Source organism: Hypanus sabinus, chromosome 8, assembly GCF_030144855.1.
Source record: "Hypanus sabinus isolate sHypSab1 chromosome 8, sHypSab1.hap1, whole genome shotgun sequence".
NCBI classification, from domain to species: Eukaryota; Metazoa; Chordata; class Chondrichthyes; order Myliobatiformes; family Dasyatidae; genus Hypanus; species Hypanus sabinus.
In genome coordinates this window covers 165,406,179-165,432,541 of record NC_082713.1, presented here as the reverse complement: position 1 = coordinate 165,432,541, position 26,363 = coordinate 165,406,179, and the positions used below count along the sequence as shown (strand labels likewise).

The 26,363-nt window shown below is 39.4% G+C and overlaps 1 protein-coding gene across 1 annotated transcript; it reads left to right on the top strand.

Moving 5' to 3' along the window:
* rab21 (RAB21, member RAS oncogene family) lies at nt 1-20,661 on the top strand. Its single transcript, XM_059978441.1, has 7 exons — nt 1-337; nt 11,755-11,814; nt 13,525-13,632; nt 14,002-14,065; nt 16,656-16,710; nt 16,816-16,904; nt 18,385-20,661. The coding sequence occupies exons 1-7, from the start codon at nt 209-211 to the stop codon at nt 18,516-18,518; spliced, it is 639 nt and encodes a 212-aa protein (XP_059834424.1). The 5' UTR covers nt 1-208; the 3' UTR covers nt 18,519-20,661.
* Nucleotides 20,662-26,363: the final 5,702 nt, after the last annotated feature.

Genomic DNA, 26,363 nt, shown 5'->3' with positions numbered 1-26,363 from the left:
TTGACGTACGCCACAGGACTGACGCAGGAGGAAGGAGACGCCATTAGAGAAGGAGGGCGGCTTGTTTACTGTTTGGTTCGACTGGGTGAGCCGGCGGCTTTCCCCCCACTTGGTCTGCGCTTTCCCTCCCCCTCCCTCACCGCCACATCCCGCCCTGGTCCCATGTGATTGTATCCGAGGCTTGCTTGGATTCACTTTCCTCCCGATAATGGCGAGTGGCGGTAAAACCTACTCTTTTAAAGTTGTCCTGCTCGGGGAAGGCTGCGTGGGGAAGACATCCCTGGTTCTGAGATACTGTGAGAACAAATTCAACGACAAGCACATCACTACGCTTCAGGTTCGTCCTTTGGTGTATAGTTCCTTTCCATCCCAACCCCCTTACCAGCTTTGGATCACTGCCTGCCTAAAGGGGAACTGACGATTAAGGCGCCTGCCAGTCGAAGGCCTTTTGCTAAATGTCGCCCAGGAAAATGATCCTCTGCTACCCTACAGTCTGAGATAGATTTAAATGTGATAAGTATGTTAGTTGTGTATTCGCCATTACAATCTATCAATACTGAGAAATACCAGAGCCAGGAAACGATAACCGCCGACTTGGATTACGGTTGATGTTTTGTGAGGAAGAATCCTCCCAAGAAGCATGTTGATCCCAAATGATATGTTGGCAAACTGGACTTTGGGATAGACGTCGTAATATATTTTGGTCCTATATATTTGCCGCCCCCCCCCCAAATTGTTCAATCCTGTATCAATTACGAATAATTTAACGTTTATTGTAGCTGAATTTATGATTCGTTGTTTCATTGTACATTAACCTTCCAGCGAGGCTTAAAATTCAGTAAATCACTCAAACGGAGGCTTCCATATTTAATCCTTAGTAAATGAGGGTGAGGCGACAAGTTCCGCAGGGCAGGTTTACATTTCATTTCCAAATGTCTCTTGTCATTGGTGTTAATCGCCGCTTGAAAACAGTTAAGATAACTTGCATCATTTTAGGTGATGAAGTGTATTTCACATGACTTTGGGTTGTGTGATTTTGTAATCGTGTACTCGTGTCTGTGAATTGTTTAACACAGTAACTTAAAATATATGAATAATATTAAAATATTGAGGTGGAAACTTTACTAGGTTGTACAAATGAACCCATTGTTGTACTTCCAAAATACTGGTTATTGTTTACACGTTTGCACACTTAATATTGCAAATCATTATTTTGAAACAACCATCTGCAAACATTGATTGTTTCAAAACAGATGCAAGTTAGAATAACTGCCTGTGCATCAGAATCAGGTTTAATATCACGAGCATATGTCGTGAAATTTGTCAACTTTTGTGGTAGCACTACAAAAAGAGAAAAAGAAAACTGGATTACAATAAAATATATAGTTTTATAAATTAAATAAGTAATGCAAAAATGATAGGAAATAAGTAGTGAGGTAGTGTTCATGTGCTGAATATCCATTCTGAAATTGGATGAAAGTTAGAAAGTTCTGATAAAGGGTCTTAGCCCAAAATGTCATTGTTTACTTCCCTTCAAAGATGCTAAATTGCTCCAAAATTTTGTGTGTTGTAAAAGTTAGTCATCGAGATGTACATCACAGAAACAGGCCCTTTGGCCCATCTCGTCCATGCTGAAATCATTTAAATTGCCTACTCCCATCAACCTGCACTGGGACCATGGCCTTCCATGTACCTATCCAAACCTATTTTAAATGATAAAATCGAGCTTGCATGCACCACTTGTGCTGGCAGCTTATTCCACACTCTTACGGTAGTAAAACTGAGTTACATCAGTCAAGTTCACTTAAGACACTGCTGATATTGAATAAAATTAAAATATTAATGTCTTAAATGTCACTTCTAGCTTCGTATTTGTTCTTCATCCCAAATAGTCAAATGAATGGATAGACTATTGTAGAAATGGCGAACAATCGGCTATATCAGCATTGTAGAAAGAGAAACAGATGTTTTATTTTCCAGCATAGATCTGACATCAGATCTTTGACCTGAAGCATTCTCTTTCCTTGGTTGCTGCTTAACCTTCTGCGTGTTTCCAACATTTTCTGCTTTTATTTTGGATTTCCAGCATCTGTAGTTTCATATGATTTTGATTAAGAAACAACCATATGCAAGGAATAGGAATGTATAATAGGCTATGGTGTACAAGGATGGTGGAATTTCTTAATGAAACAGGTTAGTTTTTATAATCATTCATTTTGGAGTCATTGTTATTAACACAATGTGATGAATTTTAATTACTTGTATTTGAATTCCCAGTTGCTACAGTAGGATTCTAACTTTGTCTTGAGGAGCAACAGTCCAGGTGAATGCTGATCCAATAGTTTAACTGCAGTGTTACAATGTTTCCTTGTAAATTGATATGAATAGCATATTTCAGCGGCCAATATTTGGTTAATCATTCAATTGTGATACTTACTTTAGCCATCAACAGCAGCTTGACAGAGTCCTCTGTCCTGAGCCAGGCTTTCAGGTTGCCCCCAGGTGTGGCCCATTCAGTATCCTTCCTCTCCCAGGGATGAGGTGTTTGGAACTTTTGGCGTTTCTGTAGCACCTGGGTTTTATGGGATGGAGTTGCGAGCTCCGTGCCCAATTCCATTGCAGCTGGGCTTAGGACCATCTGTGGCAGTTATTCAATTGTGATGCTAAGGCTAAAAGTTTCTGTTCTCTTTTGGTGATAGCTTTGTACAATGACTCGCTGGCAAATTAATTTCGGTTCTGCAGGTGTAGATTATAACCTTTTAAAATACCGCACCTTAATAGTTTTGTATAGAACAAGTAAATGTACAGAAATTAAGTTGATATAAATGCCACATTTGTATGCAACCAGTTAATGTTTGCTTATCGTTTTTTAAAGTTTCAAAGTCAATTTATTTTTCGAAGTACATACAGTTGCAAGAAGTTTGTGAACCTTTTGCTTTTACTTGGTTTTCTGCATTACATATAAAGTGTGGTCTGATCTTCATCCAAGCCACAATAATATAATAATATAAGCTGCCTAAACTAATAACACACGGACAATTGTTCTTTTCATGTCTTTATTGAACTCATTGTTTAATTATCCATGGTCCAGGCTGGAAAATGTACGTGAACCCTCGTATTTAATAACCAGTAGAACCTCCTTTAACAGCAACTAACCTCCAACAAAACATTTCCTCAAGCTGCTGATCAGACGTGCACAATGGCGAGGAGAAATTTTAGACCATCCTCCACATAAAACTGTTTCAGTTCATCACTATTTCTGGAATACCTTGCTTGAACAGCTCTCTTGAGGTTATGCCACAGCATCTCAATTGGGTTAAGGTCTGAACTCTTAACTTGGCCATTCCAAAACACACACATTCTTCATTTTAAACGCTTCCGTTGTTAATTTACTCCTGTGTTTTAGGTCATTGTTTTGTTGCATCATCCAATTTCTATTAAGTTTCAGGTGACAAACCGTTACCCTGACTTTCTCCTGTAAAATGGCTTGATGCAATTTTTAATTCATTGTTCCCTCAACGATAGCAAGCTTTCCAGGCCCTGAGGCAGCAAAGCAGCCCTGAACCGTGATGCTCCTTCCACCGTGCTTCACAGTTGGGATAAGGTTTTGGTGTTGGTGTGCTGTGCCCTTTTCCCTTCAAACTTAGCCATGTGAATTTCTGCCAAAAAGTTCAACTTTTGTTTCATCTGTCCACAGAATATTGTCCCAGAAGCGATGTGGAACATCCAGGTGGTCTTTTACAAACTTGAGATGTGCAGCAATGTTTTTTTTTGGAGAGCAGTGGTTTCCTCCATGGTATCTTTCCATGAACACCATTGTTGTTCGGTGTTTTTCTTATAGTGGACACATGAACAGACATTTTAGCAAGTTCTAGAGATCTCTGCAGGTCTTTTGCTGTTACCCTTGGGTTCTTCTTCACCTCCTTCGGCATTGTACATTGTGCTCTAGGTGTGATCTTTGCAGTGTTACGAAATCCCTTAACTGGATCACTTACCAGCAAAGATAGAGAGGTCTGTTGAAGTCTGATGGTACTATTTTTAAAAGTATTTATTGATAAAGGGCACAAAAAATAAGATTAATGCAAACATACAGATAATATATGTTGTCAATACTAAATCTAAAGCACGGGTATAATAATAACCAATAAGAAATAGCTCTATCGTTGTCTAGGGGATAACGTATTGTCCGATGGAAAGACAACAGTCACTATCAGTTCGTTCAAGCTGCAGCGTTGTTGGGTTTAAGAGCGATGCGGTTTAAACTTGCCTGGGTCTTTTATGATGCCAATCCGTGGAGTCAGGGGAGCGGATTCCCCCGTTGTTAGCTACAAGCTGTTTTCTGTGGTTCCAGCCACCAATTCCAGCCACGGAATTGAATGCACGTGGCCTCCTTCAGATGACTTCCTGCTGTTTCTTGGTCGCTTAACGTTTCTTCTGGTGCGTCTGAGGGACTGTTCCTACAGACTGTCTTTTATCCTGACTCGCAGGGTCGTAGATGTCAATCAGGTTGGGGGTATGCACTCTCTCCCTCAACCAGCCCACTTTGCCTGAGGGCGTTCACGTAGTATAGTAGCTCAATCCACAAATTGGTCTCCAAGAGACAATGGCCATGTCCCATAGCTTTACATCGCCGGGTAAACGAGCCAGCCTGCACGTCTCTTTTCCCATTTCCTGGGCCCCTTGACCCAACCCAACAGTGATCTTGTGATTCTCACAAAGGAGGGGGCTATGGACGTAACACCCCCTTTCTTCAGTGCGTTTTTTTACCATCGGAAAAAAACAAATTAATACGGAGTCTTACAGTATGTTAGAATCTAACACAACACCAAAGTTTTTTTTCTACAGAGTAATACAGTGATACATTCAATTCAGTATCTAAACAGTTAACGATTACAGTGTCACTTTCTTCAATATCTTAACATTGTGTACCGTACTAAAGTCTTGTAACATCAGACTTCAATTTAATAACCACCTATTTTTATTTCTTTCCTTCAGCAACAACTCTAAGGAGGTGTGATCTTAGCTTCCGTGCATCTACAAAAGTTTATGGAACTACAAATCTTTTGGTCGTTTTCAAACTGAACAGGCAGGCTTCAAGGGGGTTGTCTTTATTATTCACAGGCTGTGTCGAAATCCCGTACAACCGGCTTTGCTATTTAAAAATGGTGTCCCCATTAACCATCGCCTCTTTTCCGGGTACTTCCCACGTGGGGAGTTGGTGCACCCTGGCGAAATAGGCTTTCGTCCGCTCCTTCCATAGGAGTTATTTTATCAACAATGTGTTCCAAACTCAGCCCATTTCCTGAATTTCCACCCAATTCCTTAATTTTACTCAAGTTGCTAGTTTTCTCTTCAGGACCCCTGAGGCTATTGGGTCTCGATACCAACGATCCCTCTTTGTTCAAACAGCATTTCGAATTCTGCGGTTTCACACCACACTCTGGAATAACAATATTGTATGGGGCCCCTTTTCCTTCCACTTCAATCTGTAATCGATCTGCAGGGTTTAAAATTTCTTCATTCGATTTGGGAACTACAGATTTCTCGTTTCCTTCAATAATAATATTTATCCCCCCATTTTTGAACTCCGCATTAACTTTCAACACACCTTCGAGCACAAACACCTGGGAACTCTCAGTTCCCACTGTTACCAAGGTTAACCCTTTCTTCACTGAACCAAGTCTATCTGACCCACAAGGATGGCTGTCTCGTTCCACTGAATCAAATACCTCAGACTTTTTCTGAGCTCCATTAGTAGGTTCAGTACCATGTGCATCCCCATCTTGGACACACTCAAACGGGACATTGGCTTCTTCCAGGCTCTCAATACCCGTACCCTTTTCAAATTCTACGTTCCCCCGATCCTCCCAGGTACTCTCTGGGCAACTCCCTTCTGGAGTAAACTCAACCCCGCGGGCTGAAACAACCTCATCTGCCAATCCAGCAGACTTCTTCAAGGCAAGGGCACCCTTTTCATCTAGGGCTGCCCTCATTTCATTATCGGGAACACCTTTATAATTTTAAACTTCTTCAAACAGTTCTGCCAAACCAGACAGATCATCCCTGTCCAACTCTGGACCTCTTAACCGCTCTATCGGTTCCTCATCTTTATTTTCTGCCTCTGGGACCTTTCTCCTCGCTAAGGGAAGATCTACCTCCGCTCCCTTACCCTCTTTCACTTTACTACTCTTCGTTTTACCACCCTCTAAACCCTCGTGGTACAGGGTCGGTAGAAACGTCTCAGCCAAATCAAAACTGGCCAGATTTAAACTGCTCTTGTTCTCAGCTGCCTCTCTCGGCAGGCTGCGAGTGACCGCGCATGCGGGATAGATTTTGGAATCTAGGGGCAGGGCCACAGCACTCACTGGCCGGCGGGTCGACAGCATTGCTGACCAAACCTTACCACCTGCTAAATCGTTACCGAGAAGGACGTCCACGTCAGTTGTCAGGAATTCTGATCGCACCCCTATTTCAACTAGTCCAGATACCAGCTCACAATCCATAATGACCTTATGTAAGGGCACCATTTCTGTCCCTTTACTTATTCCCCTCACAGCTACCATTCTTGTCTTGCGACCAAACTCTAGTACCTTACTGCTGATCAACGACAGCTCAGCCCCCTTGTCTCTCCAGATCCATAAGGGAACTGGTGTGTCGCCCTCCCTCACAGACACGGTTCAGTGTGACAGACAAGTCTCAGACCCTTCTCGTACTCTGTCTACCCGAGGCTCTCTTGTCGATTTACTGATTACCACGGCACATCTGATAGGGACTGCTGTTGTCCCTTTTCCTGTCTCTTTCCTCGGAGCAAAGCACCGAAATGCAATATGCCCCCCCTCCCACCACAATTAAAATAGGTCAAGCCCGGAAATCTCTGGCCGTCTGGCCTTTCCCCCTCAACCTTACCATTAGCTTCCGGCGGGGCCTCTGCCTCAGCCGGCGGACTTCCTCGATTGTTCCCATAGTCTCTCTGGGAACTTTTATTCGAGGAAAACTTTTGTCTTGTGGCTTAGGGCATATTCATCTGTGAACCTAGCAAATTCAGAGATGGACTTATTTGGCTTCTCATTCAAATACGTCCGGATATCCTCCGAAACACAACCTTTAAATTCCTCAATCAGAATTAACTCCCTGAGACACCCATAATCCTCTCTCTCCCACTCTCTCTGCAGTGCACCACTGGTCCAAGAGCACACCCATAGGCAAACTCGGTATACATCTGATTCCACCCTTTCCTTAAATTTCTAAACTTTTGTCTATCCGCCTCAGGTACTAGCTCATAACTCTGGAGAATGGCCGCCTTTACTTTGTCATAACTCTCCTCCTCCATGGCCAACACCGATATGCCTGCTGTGACTTCCCCTTTAACACACTCTGTAACAGCGCCACCCACTGACCTCTGGGCCACTTCTGATTCACTGCCACCTTTTCAAAAAGCAAGAAATAGCTATCAACATCCGTCTCCTCAAACAGAGGTACTAACCTCAACTCTCGACTAACATTGAACCGTTCCTCTCGGTCTGACCCCGGAACTCGTGGCTCCTGCCGTAACTTCTCCATCTCCAAGTCATGTTTCCTCTGTTTCTCTTTCTCAGCTGCTTCCAGCTGTTTTAACTGAATTTCATATTCTTGTTTCTCCTCTAACTCCTTCAGCTGGAGCGCATGCTCCCTCTCTGTCTCTCTCGGCCCTTTCCCTCTCTCTCTCTCAGCCCTTTCCCTCTCTCTCTCTCGGCTGCCTCGAGCTGCTTTAACTGAAGTGCATGTTCCAATTTTAATTTCTCCAACTCTAACTGAGCCGTCCCACTAGCTGGTACCTCTTCAGGGATATTTTCCAATACCTCATCTGTAAACACATACTTCCCAATATAATACTGAGTTATTGCCCCTCGCACCTCCCACTTTTTCATTGACAACCTCACCCCCTACGAGGTTTAACTCCTTCGCCAAACTTATTAAGTCTGATTTGGTGGCCGCCTTTAGCGCCTCCAGAGTCGGGTTTTCTATAAATTCACCCACATCCATCTTTGCTGGTTTCCCGTCTGGCTACCCACGTAACCAGATCCAAGTTTTGGACTTCCAAGCCCGATTCACTGGCCTCCCAATTTGGTGTCAAATCCTGAGATGAGAACCTCAATTTTGTTACGAAATCCCGTAACTGGATCACTTACCAGCAAAGATAGAGAGGTCCGTTGAAGTCTGATGGTACTATTTTTAAAAGTATTTATTGATAAAGGGCACAAAAAATAAGATTAATGCAAACATACAGATAATATACGTTGTCAATACTAAATCTAAAGCGCGGGTATAATAATAACCAATAAGAAATAGCTCTATCGTTGTCTAGGGGATAATGTATTGTTCGATGGAAAGATAACAGTCACTATCAGTTCGTTCAAGCTGCAGCGTTGTTGGGTTTAAGAGCGATGCGGTTTAAACTTGCCTGGGTCTTTTATGATGCCAATCCGTGGAGTCAGGGGAGCAGATTCCCCCGTTGTTAGCTACAAGCTGTTTTCCGTGGTTCCAGCCACCAATTCCAGCCACGGAATTGAATGCACGTGGCCTCCTTCAGATGACTTCCTGCTGTTACGTGGTCGCTTAACGTTTCTTCTGGTGCGTCTGAGGGACTGTTCCTTCAGACTGTCTTTTGTCCTGACTCGCAGGGTCGTAGATGTCAATTAGGTTGGGGGTATGCACTCTCTCCCTCAACCAGCCCACTTTGCCTGAGGGCGTTCACGTAGTATAGTAGCTCAATCCACAAATTGGTCTCCAAGAGACAATGGCCATGTCCCGTAGCTTTACATCGATGGGGAAACGAGCCAGCCTGCACGTCTCTTTTCCCATTTCCTGGGCCCCTTGACCCAACCCAACAGTGATCTTGCGATTCTCACAAAGGAGGGGGCTACGGACGTAACAGCAGGAAGTGTATTCTGAGGGAGAGTAGCAACAGCACTGAATTTCCTCCATTGTAGACAATTTCTCTTAATGTGCACTGATGAACACTCAGGTCTTTTCCAGCTTGAAAAGACTCCAAGGTCTTAGAAGATCTTATTCTAAGGTCCTCTGAAAAATATTTTGATGGAGGCAGGGTGCACATAAACAGATCTTTCTTGAGAAGAGCAGGCTCTGTCAGTAACCTGACTTTATCTTTTTTTATAGGGCAGGGTACCTCTAGAACCCACACCTCTAATCTCATCTCATTGATTGGAACACCTGACTCTAAATGGCTTTTGTAGAAGGCATTACCCCAGAGGTTCACATACTTTTTTTAAACCTGGACTTTGAATGATTAAACAATGTGTTCATTAAGAACATAAAAAGTACAATTGTTTGTTATTTGTTTAGGCAGATTGTGTTTGTCTATTATTGTGACAAATGAAGATCAGACCTCATTTTATGAGTAACTAATGCAGAAAACCAGGCAATTACAAAGGGTTCTTCCACCTGTATGTGTAACCACACACAACCCTGAGATACTTTGTTTTGCGGGCATACTCAAATCCGTAGAGTAATAACCACAACAAAATCAATGAATTACCACACCAATGTGTGTGTTCAACCAGAGTGCAAGAGATAGGAAACTGTGCAAATACAAAAGTAAAGAAATAATAATAAATAAACAATAAATTTCGAGAACATGAAATGAAGAGTCTTTGAAAGTCAGTTCATAGGTCCTGGGAACATTTCAATTATGGGGCAAGTGAAGTTATTTCTTTTGGTTCAAGAGCCTGATGGTTAAGGGGTAATAACCGTTCTTGAACATGATGATTTGAGTCTTGAGGTTCCTGTACCACCTTCCTGATGGCAGCAATGAGAAGAGAGCATGACCTGAGTGCTGGGGGCCCCTGCTGATGGATGTTGCTTTGCTGCGACAGTGTTTCACATAGATGTGCTCAATGGCGGGGAGGGCTTTATCCGTGATGGACTGGGCCATAGCCGCTACTTTCTGCAGGATTTTCCATTTAAGGGACTCCTGGTTTTCATACCAGCGTCTGATGCATTCAGTCAATATACTCTCCGCTACACATCTACACAAGTTCATCAAAGTTTTAGATGTAATGCTGAATCTTTGCAAACGCCTAAGGAAGTAGAGGTGCTGTCATGCTTCCTTCATAATTGCATTTGTTTGCTGGATCCATGACAGGTCCTCCAAAATAACATTTAGAAAAGGATGGAGTAATTATTTAGCATCATTGCACATTTACATTCAGTAGGTACAAAGAGTCTTTTGAAAATGACTGTTGTCTTAACTACTTGTTTCTGAAGCCAAGAAGTTTGACTCCACCTCTAAATTGGATGATCACAAGTGTACTTTCATTTCTGTTGTGCTTTTTATGTAGTACAATACCCCAAATTATTTCATAGGATTCCGATCAGAAGTACTGATTCTGATGTTCAGTCAGTTCATCAAATTATGATCAAGGATTCTTAAATGACAAGTTGAGAAGGGTAGGCAAGGAGGAGTTTTCCCAGGCATGAGAAGGTATGGGTGACAATGACAAAATGATGGAAATTCGGAATGAATGTACATTCAGAATTGGAAGAATGCAGAAATTTCTGAATGTTATTTGCTTGTTTTTCTTGTTTGCACATTTCTTTTCCTTTTTCCTCTCTGCAAGCTGGGTGTTTAGTCTTTTGTTTTAATAGGTTCTTTTGGATTTCTTTCTTTTGTAGCTGCCTGTAAGAAGATGAATCTCAAGGTTATGTAATGCATATGTATTTAGATAATAGGTATACTTTGACTTTGATCTTAGAAGTCTGTCAAGAAGCTCGTGATTGGTCTGCCATGGAATAATTTAAAAATGAGGCTTGGCTGTACTGGGTACCTGTGAAGTCAGTTTACACAGCTAATAATGCAGAATTTTACATCGTACATTGAAGATCAGAACAAAACTAATTGATCCCAGTATTAAAATTTAAATTTTAGGCTGGGCTACAATAATCTAAATGCACAATACATATAATGCACTTAGCATTCCCTGGTTTAGTAGCTGAGGATGTAGTAGTTGTAATGATGGAAATATTTTGACATGTATTCAGACCCTTGAACAGATAGTGTCAGCATCCCAACTGGATCAGTTAAAATGCCTTGAAGTGAATTGTTATTTCTCTCATGAGCCGAGTTGTTTTGATGTCAATGGATAAACTTCCCGTATTCAATTTAATTAAGTTTGTTGTTAAAGGCAACAACATCAGATATACTCCATTTTTTTTAAGTTAGAAAAGGTGTGCTGTCATTGGAGAGGGTCCAGAGAAGGTTTACAAGAAAGATTCCAGGAACAAAAAGGTTAATGTATGAGGAGCAATTGATGGTTTTGGGTCTGTACTCAGGGGAGTTTAGAAGAATGAGGGCTGTCTCTTTGATACCAATCGAGGATTGAAAGACCGAGATGGAGTGGATGTGGAGAGTATGATTCGTATAGTGGGGGAGTCTAGGACCAGAGAGAACAACTTCAGATAAGAGGGAAGTCCCTCTAGAATATAGAAATTCCACATCTCTAGACAAAGGGTGGTCAATCTATGGAATGCATTGCTGCAGACAGCTGTGGAGGTTTATTTAAAGTGGAGATTGATAGATAGTAATGGTATGAAAGGATATGGGGTGAAAATGGGTTGAGAGGGATAATAAATCAGCCATGATTGTGGAACAGGTTCAGTGGGTCAAATGGCCTAGCTCTGCTTCTATGTCTTGTATCCTTTTACTCTACCAGTAAAATTTCTAACTTGTAATTTCATGAGCTTTCTTCTTATTCTTAGGCATCATTCTTAACAAAAAAACTGAATATTGGAGGCAAAAGAGTAAATATTGCAATTTGGGTAAGTAGCCAAGTTTCATACAAAGTGTCTGTAACCAAATTCCCTTGAAATGCATTGACCAGGTATCTGAAACTTGATGCACAATGTATTTGCTTTGTACTAAGGTATATTTAGTTATTGATTAATCAGATGTGAAGCATGAATTAATTCCACTGAAGAGTAACATAACTGCCTGTAATGAATTTTGTTTATCTTCTCCCTGGTGTTATGTTTAAATTTTATGAAGTTCCGATTGTTAATGTTCAGTGCAAATCAGAAGTGTTCTATGATGCTGCAATTACAGCTTAAACCCTGGAAAAGTTGCATTGTTCATTTAGGAACATTCTCAGTTTTCTAACAACAGTCTAATGTGTTGCTTAACTGTTTTCTTCATCTGATTGTATATCAATTTTTGAGCTGTTTTAGTAAACTTAATTAGGTCATTATTTAGAATATGATGAGTTTTTATGATTCCATTATGTGACTGCAACCTTGGAACCTTAACTGACTCCTGCTTTTTCTTGCCTAAAACATTTATTGCCGGGGTTCTAGAGACCTCATCTTTGTCATTCTTATTTTTGCTTATCCAAGAAAATTTCAGCTTTACACAGTGCATTTCTTTTGATCCTTTGGCTTACAAAGTCTTAGACTTTGACTTGAGAAAGTGATCTAAGAGCTCTCTCAAAAATCTATGTTGTGACATTTTTTCCAATAGCTATTGTACTGTCTACACTTACCCCAGGTCATATTCTCTGCATGAACTTGTTCAGAATTATGGAATTATTTTTTTAAAGTTCATCAGCATCATATTTCAAGACTTAGTCATTTCTCTACCTTCAGACTTATTGAGAATAAAGTTTCCCTGGGTGATTTCCCAACCTTTACCATCTATATCCTTTGACATTTTGTTTCATTGAATGTCTTTCTCCACTGTCCATTGGCAATAGTTCTGTTGATTGGTTTTAATCTCTCAGTTAGAACTTTGCATCACTTCAACCACTATTAAAGGCCTCCTAAAAAAAAATCATTAAGTACGCCACATTGCCGTCATCAGTAATGCGGCTGTTTCACTGTTCCATCAGCCGTGGTTTGATTCTGATGCTGTCTGTGATGTTTGCACATTCTCCCAGTGACTGTGTGAAATTTTCCTCGGTTCTCTAGTTTATTGGCATACCTGAAAGGCATGGTGTTGTCAGGTAAATTGATTACTGTAAATTGCCCTGGTCCAGATGGGTGGTAGTGGAATTGCTGGAGAGGGCTGTTATTGGGAATGTATGAACAAAAAGGAGAGGGGAGGTGGGGTAAGGAATGGTGCTCTGGGAGCTGAAATAGACTTGATGGATGATCTCATTGGAAGGTATTATTGTTCCTTTTTACACCTTGTGGCACACCAGGCAGCATTTTTGCCTTTTCCATAGCATTTGCCTGTTTTTTTATGGGGCCAAGTTGCTAGCTTGACACTCAAGCCGGCACGGATGGAAAACATGCAAGAAGCTAGTCGGATTCAAACTCGGGGCCATTTGCCTTGAAATCCGGTGTGGATGCCACTACACCACCGGCTGGCTTGTCATAGGAAAGTTGGAATATAAAAAATACTTCACATGACTAAGGCATTTATTTTTTAACGTCCACCTTTTGAGTAACTAATGACATTTTTAACTTGTATACTAAAACTTATTGCTCTGTTTTGGAATTAATATTTACTGTATAAACACTCTCTTTTGAAACAAGGATACTGCAGGCCAAGAGAGGTTCCATGCCTTGGGTCCGATTTATTATAGAGATTCCAATGGAGCCATATTAGTCTATGATATCACAGATGAAGACTCATTTCAAAAGGTGATCTCTTGGCTTAAAGTTGTACAGTGACCTATATTTATACGAATTACTGTGAAGTGAAATACAATAATTTTGAAGTTTTACCCATTTGAGTTTTACTGTAATGTGTTTAAGGGTTTAGGGTTCTTGAATTATCTTCTCTCTACCATACTTCACTTTCCAGGATCTGAGGAGACCTCAATGATAAATGTTTGCTTTGCATACTAATTAAAAGTAACAAGAGTTTTTTCAATCTGAGATAATTTTGATAAAACCCTTATTTTTTATTAAGATTTGGGTAGAAATGTTATGTAAAAATACATGCTGAGATGTTGAATAGCAATTTAAACTATATACTAATGTATACAACATTTAATACTTCATTCTCAGGTGAAAAGTTGGGTGAAAGAATTAAGGAAAATGTTAGGAAATGACATTTCTTTATGTATTGTAGGTAAGTCTGCAGTATTCTTGAAGTAAATCCTTGTCATTGAAATAATTTTATTAGGCATTCTTGAATTATTACTGTAAATCGTCAAATTTAAATGCTCTTGGCACTGCACTGATAAAGCAGGTTATTTCAAAGGTTAATTAGTGTTTGTATGTTTATAGCACAGTAAACAGATTAATCTCAGTTAAGATTTGAATTTAGTTCTTGAATCACTCCATACCCAAACCAAAAATACAGAGATGATTGGATCTTATTCTGATTTATGCCAAATTTATACCTTCTGTATTTATCATTTTCCATAAAAATGGATATTTAATGGAATTATAAATTTGCCATATGCCATTAATCTTTCAGTTAATCCTTTACCTCAAAGGAGTATTTGAGGATCATATTATGTAAGTATTTAAATTAAGGAAAAACTAAAATATTTAATCCTTTGTAAAAGACTCTGAACATTAACTTTCTGTACTCTCTTAACCATGAGGTTCCTGATTAAGCCGTGTGTCCTTCTTAAAAATCCCCAAGTTTATTTTAAAATTCCATGATAGTGTGTACCACTCCTACTACACACACACATCCAGTGGTGTAATTTTTCCTACCTGTGTAAAATCCTCCAGGCCTACAGCTTTCCCCAAGGTATTTTCACTACTCTTGATTATGGGTTCTTGCACAATCCTGATTTTAATTGCCTTGGCATTTGCATTTGAAGCCCAAAGCTTTGAAATTCCTTACCTAAATTTTTGTATGTACTTTTTAAAGACACTTTTAAAAACCCTGCTATATTTTTGTGTCATTCAGCATAAGAATATTAGTTACAAACTCCTTGAAGGTTTACTTTGAGACAGATGCTTTAAAAATATTTTTGAATTACTCAAAAGACTTTTTTGCTTGATATTGCATGAGAGTTGATTTCTTTGTTACTATTATAAGTTCCAGATTACATAATAAATCATGAGGTCAATTAAATGACTATCTTCAGTAGTTAATTTCCAAAGAGAATACACATTCACATGGATCAACATTAAATAGTTTTAACTTTCCATCTCCTGTATGTTGTCATATTTGAATGAAGTTAGAGTAAATATCCCATTTCCTAATTTGTTTTAGAAATGTGACTTTATTAAATACATATTTCATCTCAGAAAATAAATACTGATTAGTTGCAAAGAGTAATTATTTAAGTTCTGAAGTAAGATTGATAGGAAAAGGTAAAATAATAAAAAAAAAGCATCTGTTTAAAAAGTGTCACTTAAAGAGTGAAGACTGTTCAGCACAAATCCCTTCCTTTCTGTCCATGCTTTAACATTTGAAATAATTGAATCAAGAGAAAATGCAATGAAGGAATCTGTTAGAAATTCTTGTTTAAAAGAATCATCGCAGCACAAGTTGAAGAAATGTGAACATCAATCCGTTTTAAATAGGATGGCTATATTGTCTAAAATACCTTGTTCATTATATTGGAGCTGCTAATCACTGTTCTCTGTTGTGCTGTTGTGAAGCCAGAATTATAATTGGCACAATTAATCAAAATTGATATTGTTGAACTTCCTAAATATCTATTATTATCCAAAGTTTACTTTAAAGTTACTTAATTATATATATATAGAGAGAGAGAGAGAGAGAGAGAGAGAGAGAGAGATAGATGCAATGTTGAAGATGATTGGTTAGCAGTATTGTTTGCTTTTTATTTCCATTGAGGAGATGGATAGAATTATGGAATGACATAAATCCTGCATATTATTTGTTTAACAGGACTGGATTGATTTAAGGTCATTAGCTATAATAATCCAGAATACTCAGTGTTTCAATGATTCCATTTAGTAGCAAAGACTGTAGACAATATACAACCTAAATTTTTTTCCCTTTGCAAACATCCACGAAAACAGAAGAGTACCCTAAAGAGTGAATGACAGAAAAACATTAGAACCCAAAGCCCCTCACCCCCTCCCACAAACTAGCAGTAGCAAAGCATCAACCCCCTCCCCATTTAATTTCAGCAGGAAGCATCAGCACCCTCCACCCACCAAGCAAGCAATAGCAAAGCCCCCCAAAGAGAGAATATGATTTACAGTTTAACAAAAACTATTGTTCGCTTGACAATTCGATATGAAAATATTAGCGTAGATTGTAAAAAACATATAACTTGTTAAGTTTGCAATGAAACAGAAAATGCTGTAAATACTTGGCAGTTTAGCAGCATCTGTAGAGGGGGAAGCTTTGAAGATTTAGCATGACCACACCTCAGAAATAGTGTTTTGATCTGTCTTCTACAGCTCTAATGGAACGTTATTTCTCTCATAACAAGTGCTACTACGCTGAATATTTATAGCATTTTCTTAAGGAATGCACTGTCAGAAGTGATGGTAGAGGCAAATACGGTAGGGACACCTAAGTGCCTCTTAGATAGGCACATGAATGGAGGGCTATGTGGGTGCAAAGGGTTAGATTTGTCTTAGAGGAGGTTAAAAAGTTGTCACAACATCGTGGGTCGAAGGGCCTGTACTGTGCTGTACTGCTATGTTCTGTTTTATTTCAGGTCTTTTATAAAGTATTGTTATCTATGCTGATTGTGCTTTTATGATTTTTAAAACAGGTAATAAATTAGATCTTGAAAAGGATCGGCATGTATCTGTCGAAGAGGCAGAAGTGTAAGTGCATGGCATTCTATTATTCTCATAATTACACTGATTATATTTTCAGTAATTAGTTTGCAAGAATCATTGGGTGATTTCATCTCTCTTGTATTTGTACAGGTATGCAGAATCCGTTGGAGCAAAACACTTTCATACATCAGCAAAGCTGAACAAAGGAATTGAAGAACTATTTCTTGATCTTTGTAAAAGTAGGTGAAATGTTTGTCATTTAATACAATTTAATAGTTGTTAAAAGCCTCTTAAAGAGTTGTTATTTCCATTTCTCGTGTGAATTTTCTTTCAAATGTTAGTTTTTGTGCGTATTATTGCCAAGAAGCACAATGGCTTTTCACTTTGTAATTTAAGTTGGCTTTGGTGTTAAGATGTCATAAAAGAATTTTTTTAAGTGAAAGGAATGCTGTTTTATGAATCACCATTCCCTGCCCATAAAAGCGTTGAAGATTATTTGAATTCATTAGTTACAATGTGTTGGGAAGAATAGGGAGCTCCATAGGGCTGCTAAGTACTGTAAGCGTATTCAAGTCCATGTTTCTGTTTCAAGTACAAAATCACCAAACGTTGGCCATTCTTTACAGCCATCCCTCAACTGCCCCTTAATATTGATGTTTGGGATTTAATCCACCAAATGTGTTGGGTTAGGTTTGCTGCGAGGAAAGTGTCTGTTCCTTTGAATGGAGAAAAATAGTTATGAGTCTTGTGTTAATGATTTTGTTTTAAATTGTAACCTTTAAAATTGCTTTAATTCTTGAATCTTTCGACAATATTTCGGAATTTCAAACAAAATCTGCCAGATATTTTATGGGCATGTCTTATTTTTATTCTTCCATGATATTCCCCCTTCCCCCATTTCCCTGAATATACCCATTTGTTTGACACGGCTCTGCAACTGGATAACAGCTTGTCAGTTAGACTCAGAACGCTTAGGGAGAACAAGTTTTAAACAGCAAGTCACAACTTGTTGGCAAGTTGTGATAAGTTTTAAATGTTTGCAATCCATTCCAGTGTCTGATGCGTGATTTCAGAATTTAAGCGTCTTAATTCAGTTTGCTTTTAGACTGTGACTTCCACCTTATTTGTACTTCATGTTCATCTACTTCCCTTCTGGAAGCCAGTGTTCCACCACCTTAGTGGAACATTTGAAATGGTAAATATGCAAATCTCTAACTCCAAGACAGGAGGACACTGGAATCTGAAGCAAAAAAAAAAATCAGCTGGAAGAACTCAGCTGTGAGCAGGCCTTATCCAGGCAAGACCCATTGAGATCCTCCAGCAGCTTGAAAAGGCCTTGTCCAGACAAGACCCATTGAGATCCTCCAGCAGCAGTGAGTAGGCCTTTCACAGGCTAAACCCATTGTGATCCAGCAGCTTGTTCTTTACTCCAGTTTGCTAACGTTATTCTCTTTAAGATAATCCTATGATTATTGATTTTTCTTCATCAAAATCTCTCATTTTAAAAGTCTTAAGTGATGCTGTTCATGGTACTCATCAAAGCCTAGTCTTTCCCCTTAGTAAAGATATCGTAGGCCAGGTAGCATTATCATAATGAATTGCTTTCACATATCCCCCTTTATATTTGCATCTGTCAATCAAGCTGTCAAAATTAGAAGCCTGATCCATGTATCACTGTTGCTGTACTAAAATGATCTCTATTTTTTGTTCCATATTTAGGAATGATAGAAACAGCTCAAGCAGATGAAAGGGCAAAAGGAAATGGCAATGGTCAATCTGCAAGCACACGGCGGGGTGTACAGATAGTTGATGATGAACCCCAACAACAGAGTAGTGGAGGTTGTTGCTCTTAACTGACTAAAACTTTGTTTTTGAAATGAAGACTGTAATGTACCACTTCACATTTATCAGCAGAATGTTAAATGTTTTAAAATAACTCTTCTTTAAAAGGACTAAGTGCTAAACAAGTGGAATGTACTGGAAGGTTTGGTTTTGCCTGTTTTACACTTGTCTGGACAGAAAAGATCAATGGCCTTTGTCATGAATCTTATTTCAAATTGTCCTTTTTAATGAAAAGCTGTATGATTTGCATGAAGCATCATTGTTATGTAGAAGTTCCAGTTATATTGTCCCTTTAAAATCAAATCTTTATTATTTAATAACTTATGTGTTGGAACAATATGCATTTGGCTATTTTGAACACCTAATGTGCAGATTCAGTCAGATTTATAGTTTGAATATAGGGTATTGCACAGCATCCTTCTCATTATGTGTTAATTCTTTTTCTTAATATGGTGAAAATATGCATAGAATATTTTGTATTGAATATTTTATCCAGTATTCAAAATCTGTATATGTCAAAGATTGTTTTTTCAAAAACCTGGATGGAAAGGAGTGATACACACTTAGATAATGGTTTTGATTCTATTTATGTGGCACAGCTTGGATTTTAAGTTTTTGCAGAACCAGTTGATGGAAATGTGCTTTATTAGTTCAGAGAGGAAAACCTTAGCAACTGGGACCTGAGGGAGGAAGGCAACCAACATGTCAAAGGAATGCTAAATAACTAGCAATGGTAGTTATGAGAAAGAATAGTAAAATTGAATGGTTGAAATCCAGCTTGTTTCTCAATTTGAGCAAGAAATAGAAAATATTGAATTTGGGGAGGGAAATAACTGTTACTTTTTTAGTTTGGAAGTTTAAATTGAATTTTAGAGAGATTGATTGACATTGGGAATTCAGGTATGTCCAGCTTGATCTAAAAGTCATTATTTCATAAAAACAGTAAAGCTATCACCAGATCAAAGATCTCATTATGTCTTAAACAATATTCTCAGCTGTTCACTGATAAACACCTGCCAGAAATGTGACACAGTGTTTTCTTAGTTTGCCTGCATCTTCTGTATCTCTTCTCCATGCAGGGCCTTGCAAAAGCCATAGTGCTCATCACAGGATAGATGTTGATCTGAGTGAGACTGAAGTGATGTAATCCGATTGTTTCAACCATGTATATCCTTTAATCCAACTATAGGATTGGAGATCATTATTGTAATAAATCGCTTCAATCCCCTAGTGACACTGCCAGGACCACACTTCGAAATCTACATTGTGCCAGTTGCTTGGTGAAATTTTAATTTTCCTTCTGCTTAAAAAAAAATCCCTGATAGAATCACAATAACCTGTGGCTTTAATACAATTAAGATTCCTATACTTGTATAAAATTGTGCCTGCATCAGTCCCAGGAAATTGAAACTCAGACCCAATAATTCATCACCTGCTGTTAAAAGCCTGTATGTTTCTTAATAGAGTGGGATCTGAGTTTCCAACTTGGGCATCAAAGTTATCATGTAGTTAAATTTGTGCTTATGCCTGTAATGATGCAGTTAACATTTTGACAAGATTAGTTTGTAGATGGTGTGCAAGGCAGTAAATTCATCCATTCGTACCTCTTCAAAGGTATTGCATATATGGTCATTAATGAAGCTATAAACACAAAATCATGACATTTTAGTTATGGGATTTGGGGAGAGGGGCTTGTATTGGTAATCCTGTAATCATTCAGTGACCTCCAGATAGTGGCTGAAATGCTTCTTCCCTGGTGTTGCTGAAAAGAAGTGTACATTAGGTATGTGTGCCATTAGTTTTGCTGTTAATTTTGATGGAAGAATGTGGACATTCATTTTTGTCAAAGTATACACAGCTACTGTAATAAATTTGACATAGTACATAAAATTGTTCTTGGAGCAGAACAGGAAGTGCGTTTAATTTTGTTCACCATCTGAACAGCAGTTTCAGCCCCTAATGATTTTTGGTTGTCAAATTAGGCTTTGAAAATAGCCACAATTTGAAGACTATGTTAATTGTTTCATGTGTGCAGTATCTGTGGAGAAAAACCTTAATTGTATTATTTGAATATAGTTTTAAAGTGTACATGCAAATTTTCTTATTTGTAAATCTAAAGCAATGTAATAAATGCACTAATGAATCATCTTATAAAATACTGCTCTGTTTTCATAAGCTTTCAAGTTAAAAGTGATGTGACTGAGCAGAAATAGAATGTAACATACCTAAAATGGGTAAAAAGTTAGTTTTTAATTGATCCAATTATTATGATATTCAGAATCTGGTTTATTATCACTGGTATCTGTTGTGAAATTTGTTGTTTTGCAGCAGCAGTTCACTGCAAAGTACAAAAAGCTATTATAAGTTACAGAGATAAGGAACTGGTTCGAGGTAATGTTCATGGATCAGATAGTGTAGAAGCTGTTGCCAAAACATTGAGTGTTGGTTTTCACACTTCTGTACCTTCTGAATTGTGTATTATGTTATGGGGCAGATGCAAATAAAGACTTTCTCAGTAGATGAGTTCTACAAACAATCGTGACAAAGGTCAGAACCAGGTTTATTATCACCAGCATGTGTCATAAAATTTGTTAACTTTGCAGCAGCAGTTCAATGCAATACATAATATAGAAGAAAAATAAATACATTACAGTATACGTATATCAAATTAATTAAAAATCGTGCAAAAACAAATAATATGTAAATAAAAAGTGAGATAGTGTTCATGGGTTCAATGTCCATTCAGAAATCTGATGACAGAGGGGAAGAAGTTGTTCCTGAATTGCTGAGTGTGTGTCTTCAGGCTACTGTATCTCCTACTTGATGGTAAAAATGAGAAAAGGGCATGCCCTGGGATTTAGGGTTCCTTAATAATGGACGCTGTTTTTCTGAGACACTGCCCCTTGAACATGTCCTGGTTACTTTGTAGGCTAGTACCCAAGATGGAGCTGACTATTTTATGACCATCTTCAGCTTCTTTCAATCCTGTACAGTAGCCACCCCCTCCCCCCCTCCATGCCAGACAGTGATGCAGCCTGTCAGAATGCTCTCCACAGTACATGTATAGAAGTATTTGAGTGTTTTTTGTTGACGTACTGCATTTTCTTCAAACTCCTAATGAGGTATAGTTGCTGTCTTGTCTTCTTTATAACCGCATCGATATGTTGGGACCAGGTTAGGTCCTCAGAGATCTTCACAGCCAGGAACTTGAAACTGCTCACTCTCTCCACTTCTGATCCCTGAATGAGTATTGGTATGTGTTCCTTCATCTTACCCTTCCTGAAGTCCACAATCACCTCTTTAGTCTTACTGGTGTTGATCATCAGGGAAGGGGATATATTATCACCAATCCGTACAGATTGTGGTCTTCCAGTTAGGAAGTCGAGGATCCAATTGCAGAGGAAAATATTGAGGCCCAGGTTCTGCGGTTTGTGGAAATGATGGTGCTAAATGCTAAGCTATAGTCGATGAACAGTATCCTGACATGGGTGTTAGTGTTGACCAGGTGGTCTAAGGCAATGTGAAGAGCCATTGATACTGCGTCTGGCATTGACCTACTGTGGCAATAGGCAAATTGTAGTGAGTCCAGGTCTTTGCTGAGGCAGGAGTTCAGTCTAGTCATGACCAACCTCAAAGCATTTCATCACTGTCGATGTGATTGCTACTGGGCGCCAGTCATTAGGGCAGCTCACATTTTTCTTCTTAGGCACTTATAATTGTTGGCTTTTTGAAGCAAGGTGGAACTTCTGCTCATAGCAGTGAGAGGTTAAAAATGTCTTTGAATACTCCCACCAATTGGTTGGCACAAGTTTTCAGAGCTGTACCAGGTACTCCATCAGGGCCTTCCGCCTTGTGAGGATTCACCCTCTTTCAAGAAAGCCTCCGAGACAGAGATCACAGGGTCACCAGGTGCTTTTGGTTTGGGAGTTAGGGGGCAGAAGTTTAAGGGAAACACGAGGGGGTATTTCTTTACTCAGAGAGTGATAGCTGTGTGGAATGACCTTCCTGTAGAAGTAGTAGAGGCCAGTTCAGTTGTGTCATTTAAGGTATAATTGGATAGGTATATGGACAGGAAAGGAGTGGAGGGTTATGGGCTGAGTGCGGGTAGGTGGGACTAGGTGAAATTAAGAGTTCGGCACGGACTAGGAGGGCCGAGATGGGCTGTTTCCGTGCTGTGATTGTTATATGGGAATGTACGAGTCTTTGTAGTCACACACTCATCCACACAGGTTTTAATGAAGTTGGTGACAACTGCAGCATACTCATCCAGATTCGAAGATGAATCCCTGAATACAGTCCAGACCACCAATTCAAAGCAGTCCTGTAGGCGCTCCTGTGCTTTCCTTGTCCCTAACTTCTTGGACCTCACTACTGGCGCTGCAATCTTCGGTCTCTGCCTGTACTCCAGGAGTAGAAGTGCAGCCAGGTGATCAGACTTCCCGAAGTGAGGGCGTGGAATAGCATGGTAGGCTTCTTGATGGTGGTGTAATAATGGTCCAGGGTGTTTCCACTGTTATTGCAAATGATCTGTTGATGGTAATTGTTTATAGTGATTTGTTTTTTCCAGTCTGGCCTGGTTAAAAACTCCAAAATGACGGTGAAGGTGTTGGGGTGTGCTGTTTAGTGCATGTTGTGCAGATCATCTAAAGACTGATTGACATTGGCCTGAGGTGATTATTTTTGAAAGGATCCAGAATGTAAATAACTGAAAATAGATACTTTAATGGAACAACTTTGTAAGAATAATGGTGTGCACTTAGGACTAATGCACAAATTCAGCAGGTTTCAAATCAAGTGAACATAATCCCAAAATAAAAGCAGAAACTGTGGTATCCGTAGTGCCTGAAAGCAAAGCTATAATTTCATTTCAATTCAAACTTGTCAAGCATAACAGAAATGTTCCCCAATCTCAACATTAGAGACCTGAAAAGTTTGAAAAAATGTCCTTGTTAGGCAGAACTTCCTGTAAATACTTACCGTGTGCAAAAATAGTCTAATTAGCTTGTGGCAGCTGGTATTAACAGCCAGCGTGGTCCAAAATAGAAATAGAAATTACTCTAACAAGTGTCTATGGAAAAACAAAAACTGATATAATGTTTCATGGTATAACCTTCTAAAACAACTAGGAAAAGTTAGAAAGCAAGTAATGTGTAAAATCAAAAAGAATGGCAGGGCATTCTAACTGTCTACATCACCGTCTGGTATGGAGGGGCCACTGCACAGTATCGGAGAAAGCTGCAAGCTCAGCCAGCTCCGTCGTCGGCACCACCTTCCCCAGCATCAAGGACATCTTCAAAAGGTGATGTCTCAAAAAGGCTGCACCCCAGGGCTGCCCTCTTCCCATTGCTACCGTGAAGGAGGAGGTGCAGGAGCCCGAAGATACGCACTCATTTTTTTTAGGCACAGTTTCTAACCCTCCACCATCAATTTTCTGAATGGACAATGAATACACATACCTCACTTATTGTTTGCTCTATTTTTGCACTACTTGTTTAATTTTTATACATATATATTTCTTGTAATTTATAGTTTTTAAAATCAGATATTGTTTTGCTGCCGCGAGTGACATGCCGGTGATATTAAACCTGATTCTGATTCTATTTTCAATTGCAAAGAAGGGAGAGGTGCTGCTGCTAGCTGAGAGCATTTGTTAATTGCAATTGATCTGTTTGGGAGCAATAGAAGAATTGTGAAAAGATGATGGAAAGGATGGGCAGGCAACAGAGATGATAGAAAGGACAGATAGGAGATGAGGCATATCACAGCCAGTAGAATGAGTTAGAGGGCAATAGAGGTGTGGTCCAGTTAAAACTGTAAGCAACAAATACTGGACTGGAAGTGTTATATTTGAATGCATGCAGCATAAGAAATAATATGGATGATCTTGAAATTCAGCTACAGATTGGCAAGTATGACGTCATAGCCATTTCTGAAATTTGGCTAAAGGATGGCTGCCATTGCGACATTCAATGGATGTACAGTGTATTGGATAGTTAGGTTAGTAGGCAGAAGGGGTGGTGTGGCCCTGTGTGTAAGAAATAATATTAAATCATTAGAAAGGGATGACATAGGATCGGAAGGTGTAGACTCTCAATGAGTTAAGAAATGAAGGGGTAAAAGGACCCTAATAGCAGTTGCATACAGGCCTCCAACCAGGAGCTGGGTTGTAGATTACAAATTACAGCAGGGGATAGAAAAGGCATGTCAGAAAGGCAATGTCACGATAATTGTTGGGGATTTTAATTTGAAAGTGGATTGAGAAAACAGGTCGGTACTGGACCTCAAGAGAGAGAGAGTTTGTAGAATGTCTAAGGGATGGCTCTTAGAACAGCTTGATGTTGAGCCCACTAGAGGGTCAGTTGTGCTGGATTGGGTGGTGTTCAATGATCTGGAGGGGATAAAACAGCTTGAGGTTAGGGAACAGTGATCACAATATGATCAAGTTCACTTTGAAATTTGAGAAAGAGAAACTAAATTCCAATGTGTTGGAATAAAGGAAATTACAATGGCATGAGAGGGGAATTGGCCAAAGTTAACTGGAAAAGGACACTAGCAGTGGCAATGGCTGGAATTTCTGCGAAACATGAGGAAAGAGCAAGACAGATATATTCCAACTAAGAAGAAATTTTCGAATGGAAGAAGAACACTAATGTGGCTAACAAGTGAAGTCAGCCTAAGTAAAAGCAATAGAAAGGGCATATAAGGAAGCCAAAGCTAATGGGAAGATAGAGGATTGGAAAGCTTTTAAAAAAACTTGCAGAAGGAAACTAAGAAGATCATTAGGAAGGGAAAAAAATTATGAAAGGAAGTTGGCGACTAATAACAAGAAACTAAAAGCTTTTTTAAGTATATGAAAGTAAAAGAGGGTAGATATAAGACCAATAGAAAATGACACTGGAGATATTGTAATGAGAGACACAGAAATGGCAGAGGAACTGAATGTGTAATTTGCATCAGTCTTCACAGTGGAAGATGTTTGCAGTATACCAGACATTCAAGAATGTCAGTGAAGTGAAGTTTGTGCAGTCAAAATTATGACTGAGAAGGTGCTCAGGAAGCTTAATGGTCTGAGGGTGGATAAATCTCCTGGACCTGGTGGAATACACCCTCGGTTTCTGAAGGAAGTAGCTGGAGAGATTGCAGAGGCATTAATAATGATCTTTCAAGAATCAATAGATTCTGGCATTATATAGAAACATTGAAAAAACATACAGCACAATACAGGCCCTTTGGTCCACAAAGCTGTGCTGAACATGTCCCTACTTTAGAACAACCTAGGCTTTACCCATAGCCCTCTATTTTTCTAAGCTCCATGTACCCATCCAGGAGTCTCTTAAAAGACCCTATCGTTTCCGCTGCCACTGGCAGCCCATTCCACACACTCACCACTCTGCATAATTAAATTACCCCGACATCTGCACCTACTTCCAAGCACCTTAAAACTATGCCCTTTCGTGCTAGCCATTTCAGCCCTAGAGAAAAGCCTCTGACTATCCACATGATCAATGCCTCTCATTATCTTGTACACCTCTATCAGGTCACCTCTCATTGTCCGTCGCTGCAAGAGAAAAGGCCGAGTTCACTCAACCTATTCTCATAAGGCGCTTACTGGATGACTGGAAAATCACAAATGTTACTCTGCTATTTAAGAAGGGTGGGAGGCAGCAGAAAGGATACTATAGAGCTGTTAGCCTGACATCAGTGGTTGGGAAGTTCTTCAAATTGATTGTTAGGGGTGAGATTATGGACTACCTGGAGGCACATGACGTGACAGGCCAAAACCAGCATGGTTTCCTGAAAGGAAAATCCTGCCTGACTAACCTACTGCAATTTTTTTGAGGAAATTACAAGCAGGG

Coding starts and splice junctions, on each gene's coding strand:
- rab21 (XM_059978441.1), top strand. CDS start 209: ATGGCGAGTGGCGGTAAAACCTACTCTTTTAAAGTTGTCCTGCTCGGG. Junction 13,633..14,001: donor ATGAAGACTCATTTCAAAAG/GTGATCTCTTGG, acceptor CTTCATTCTCAG/GTGAAAAGTTGGGTGAAAGA. Junction 16,711..16,815: donor TCTGTCGAAGAGGCAGAAGT/GTAAGTGCATGG, acceptor GTATTTGTACAG/GTATGCAGAATCCGTTGGAG.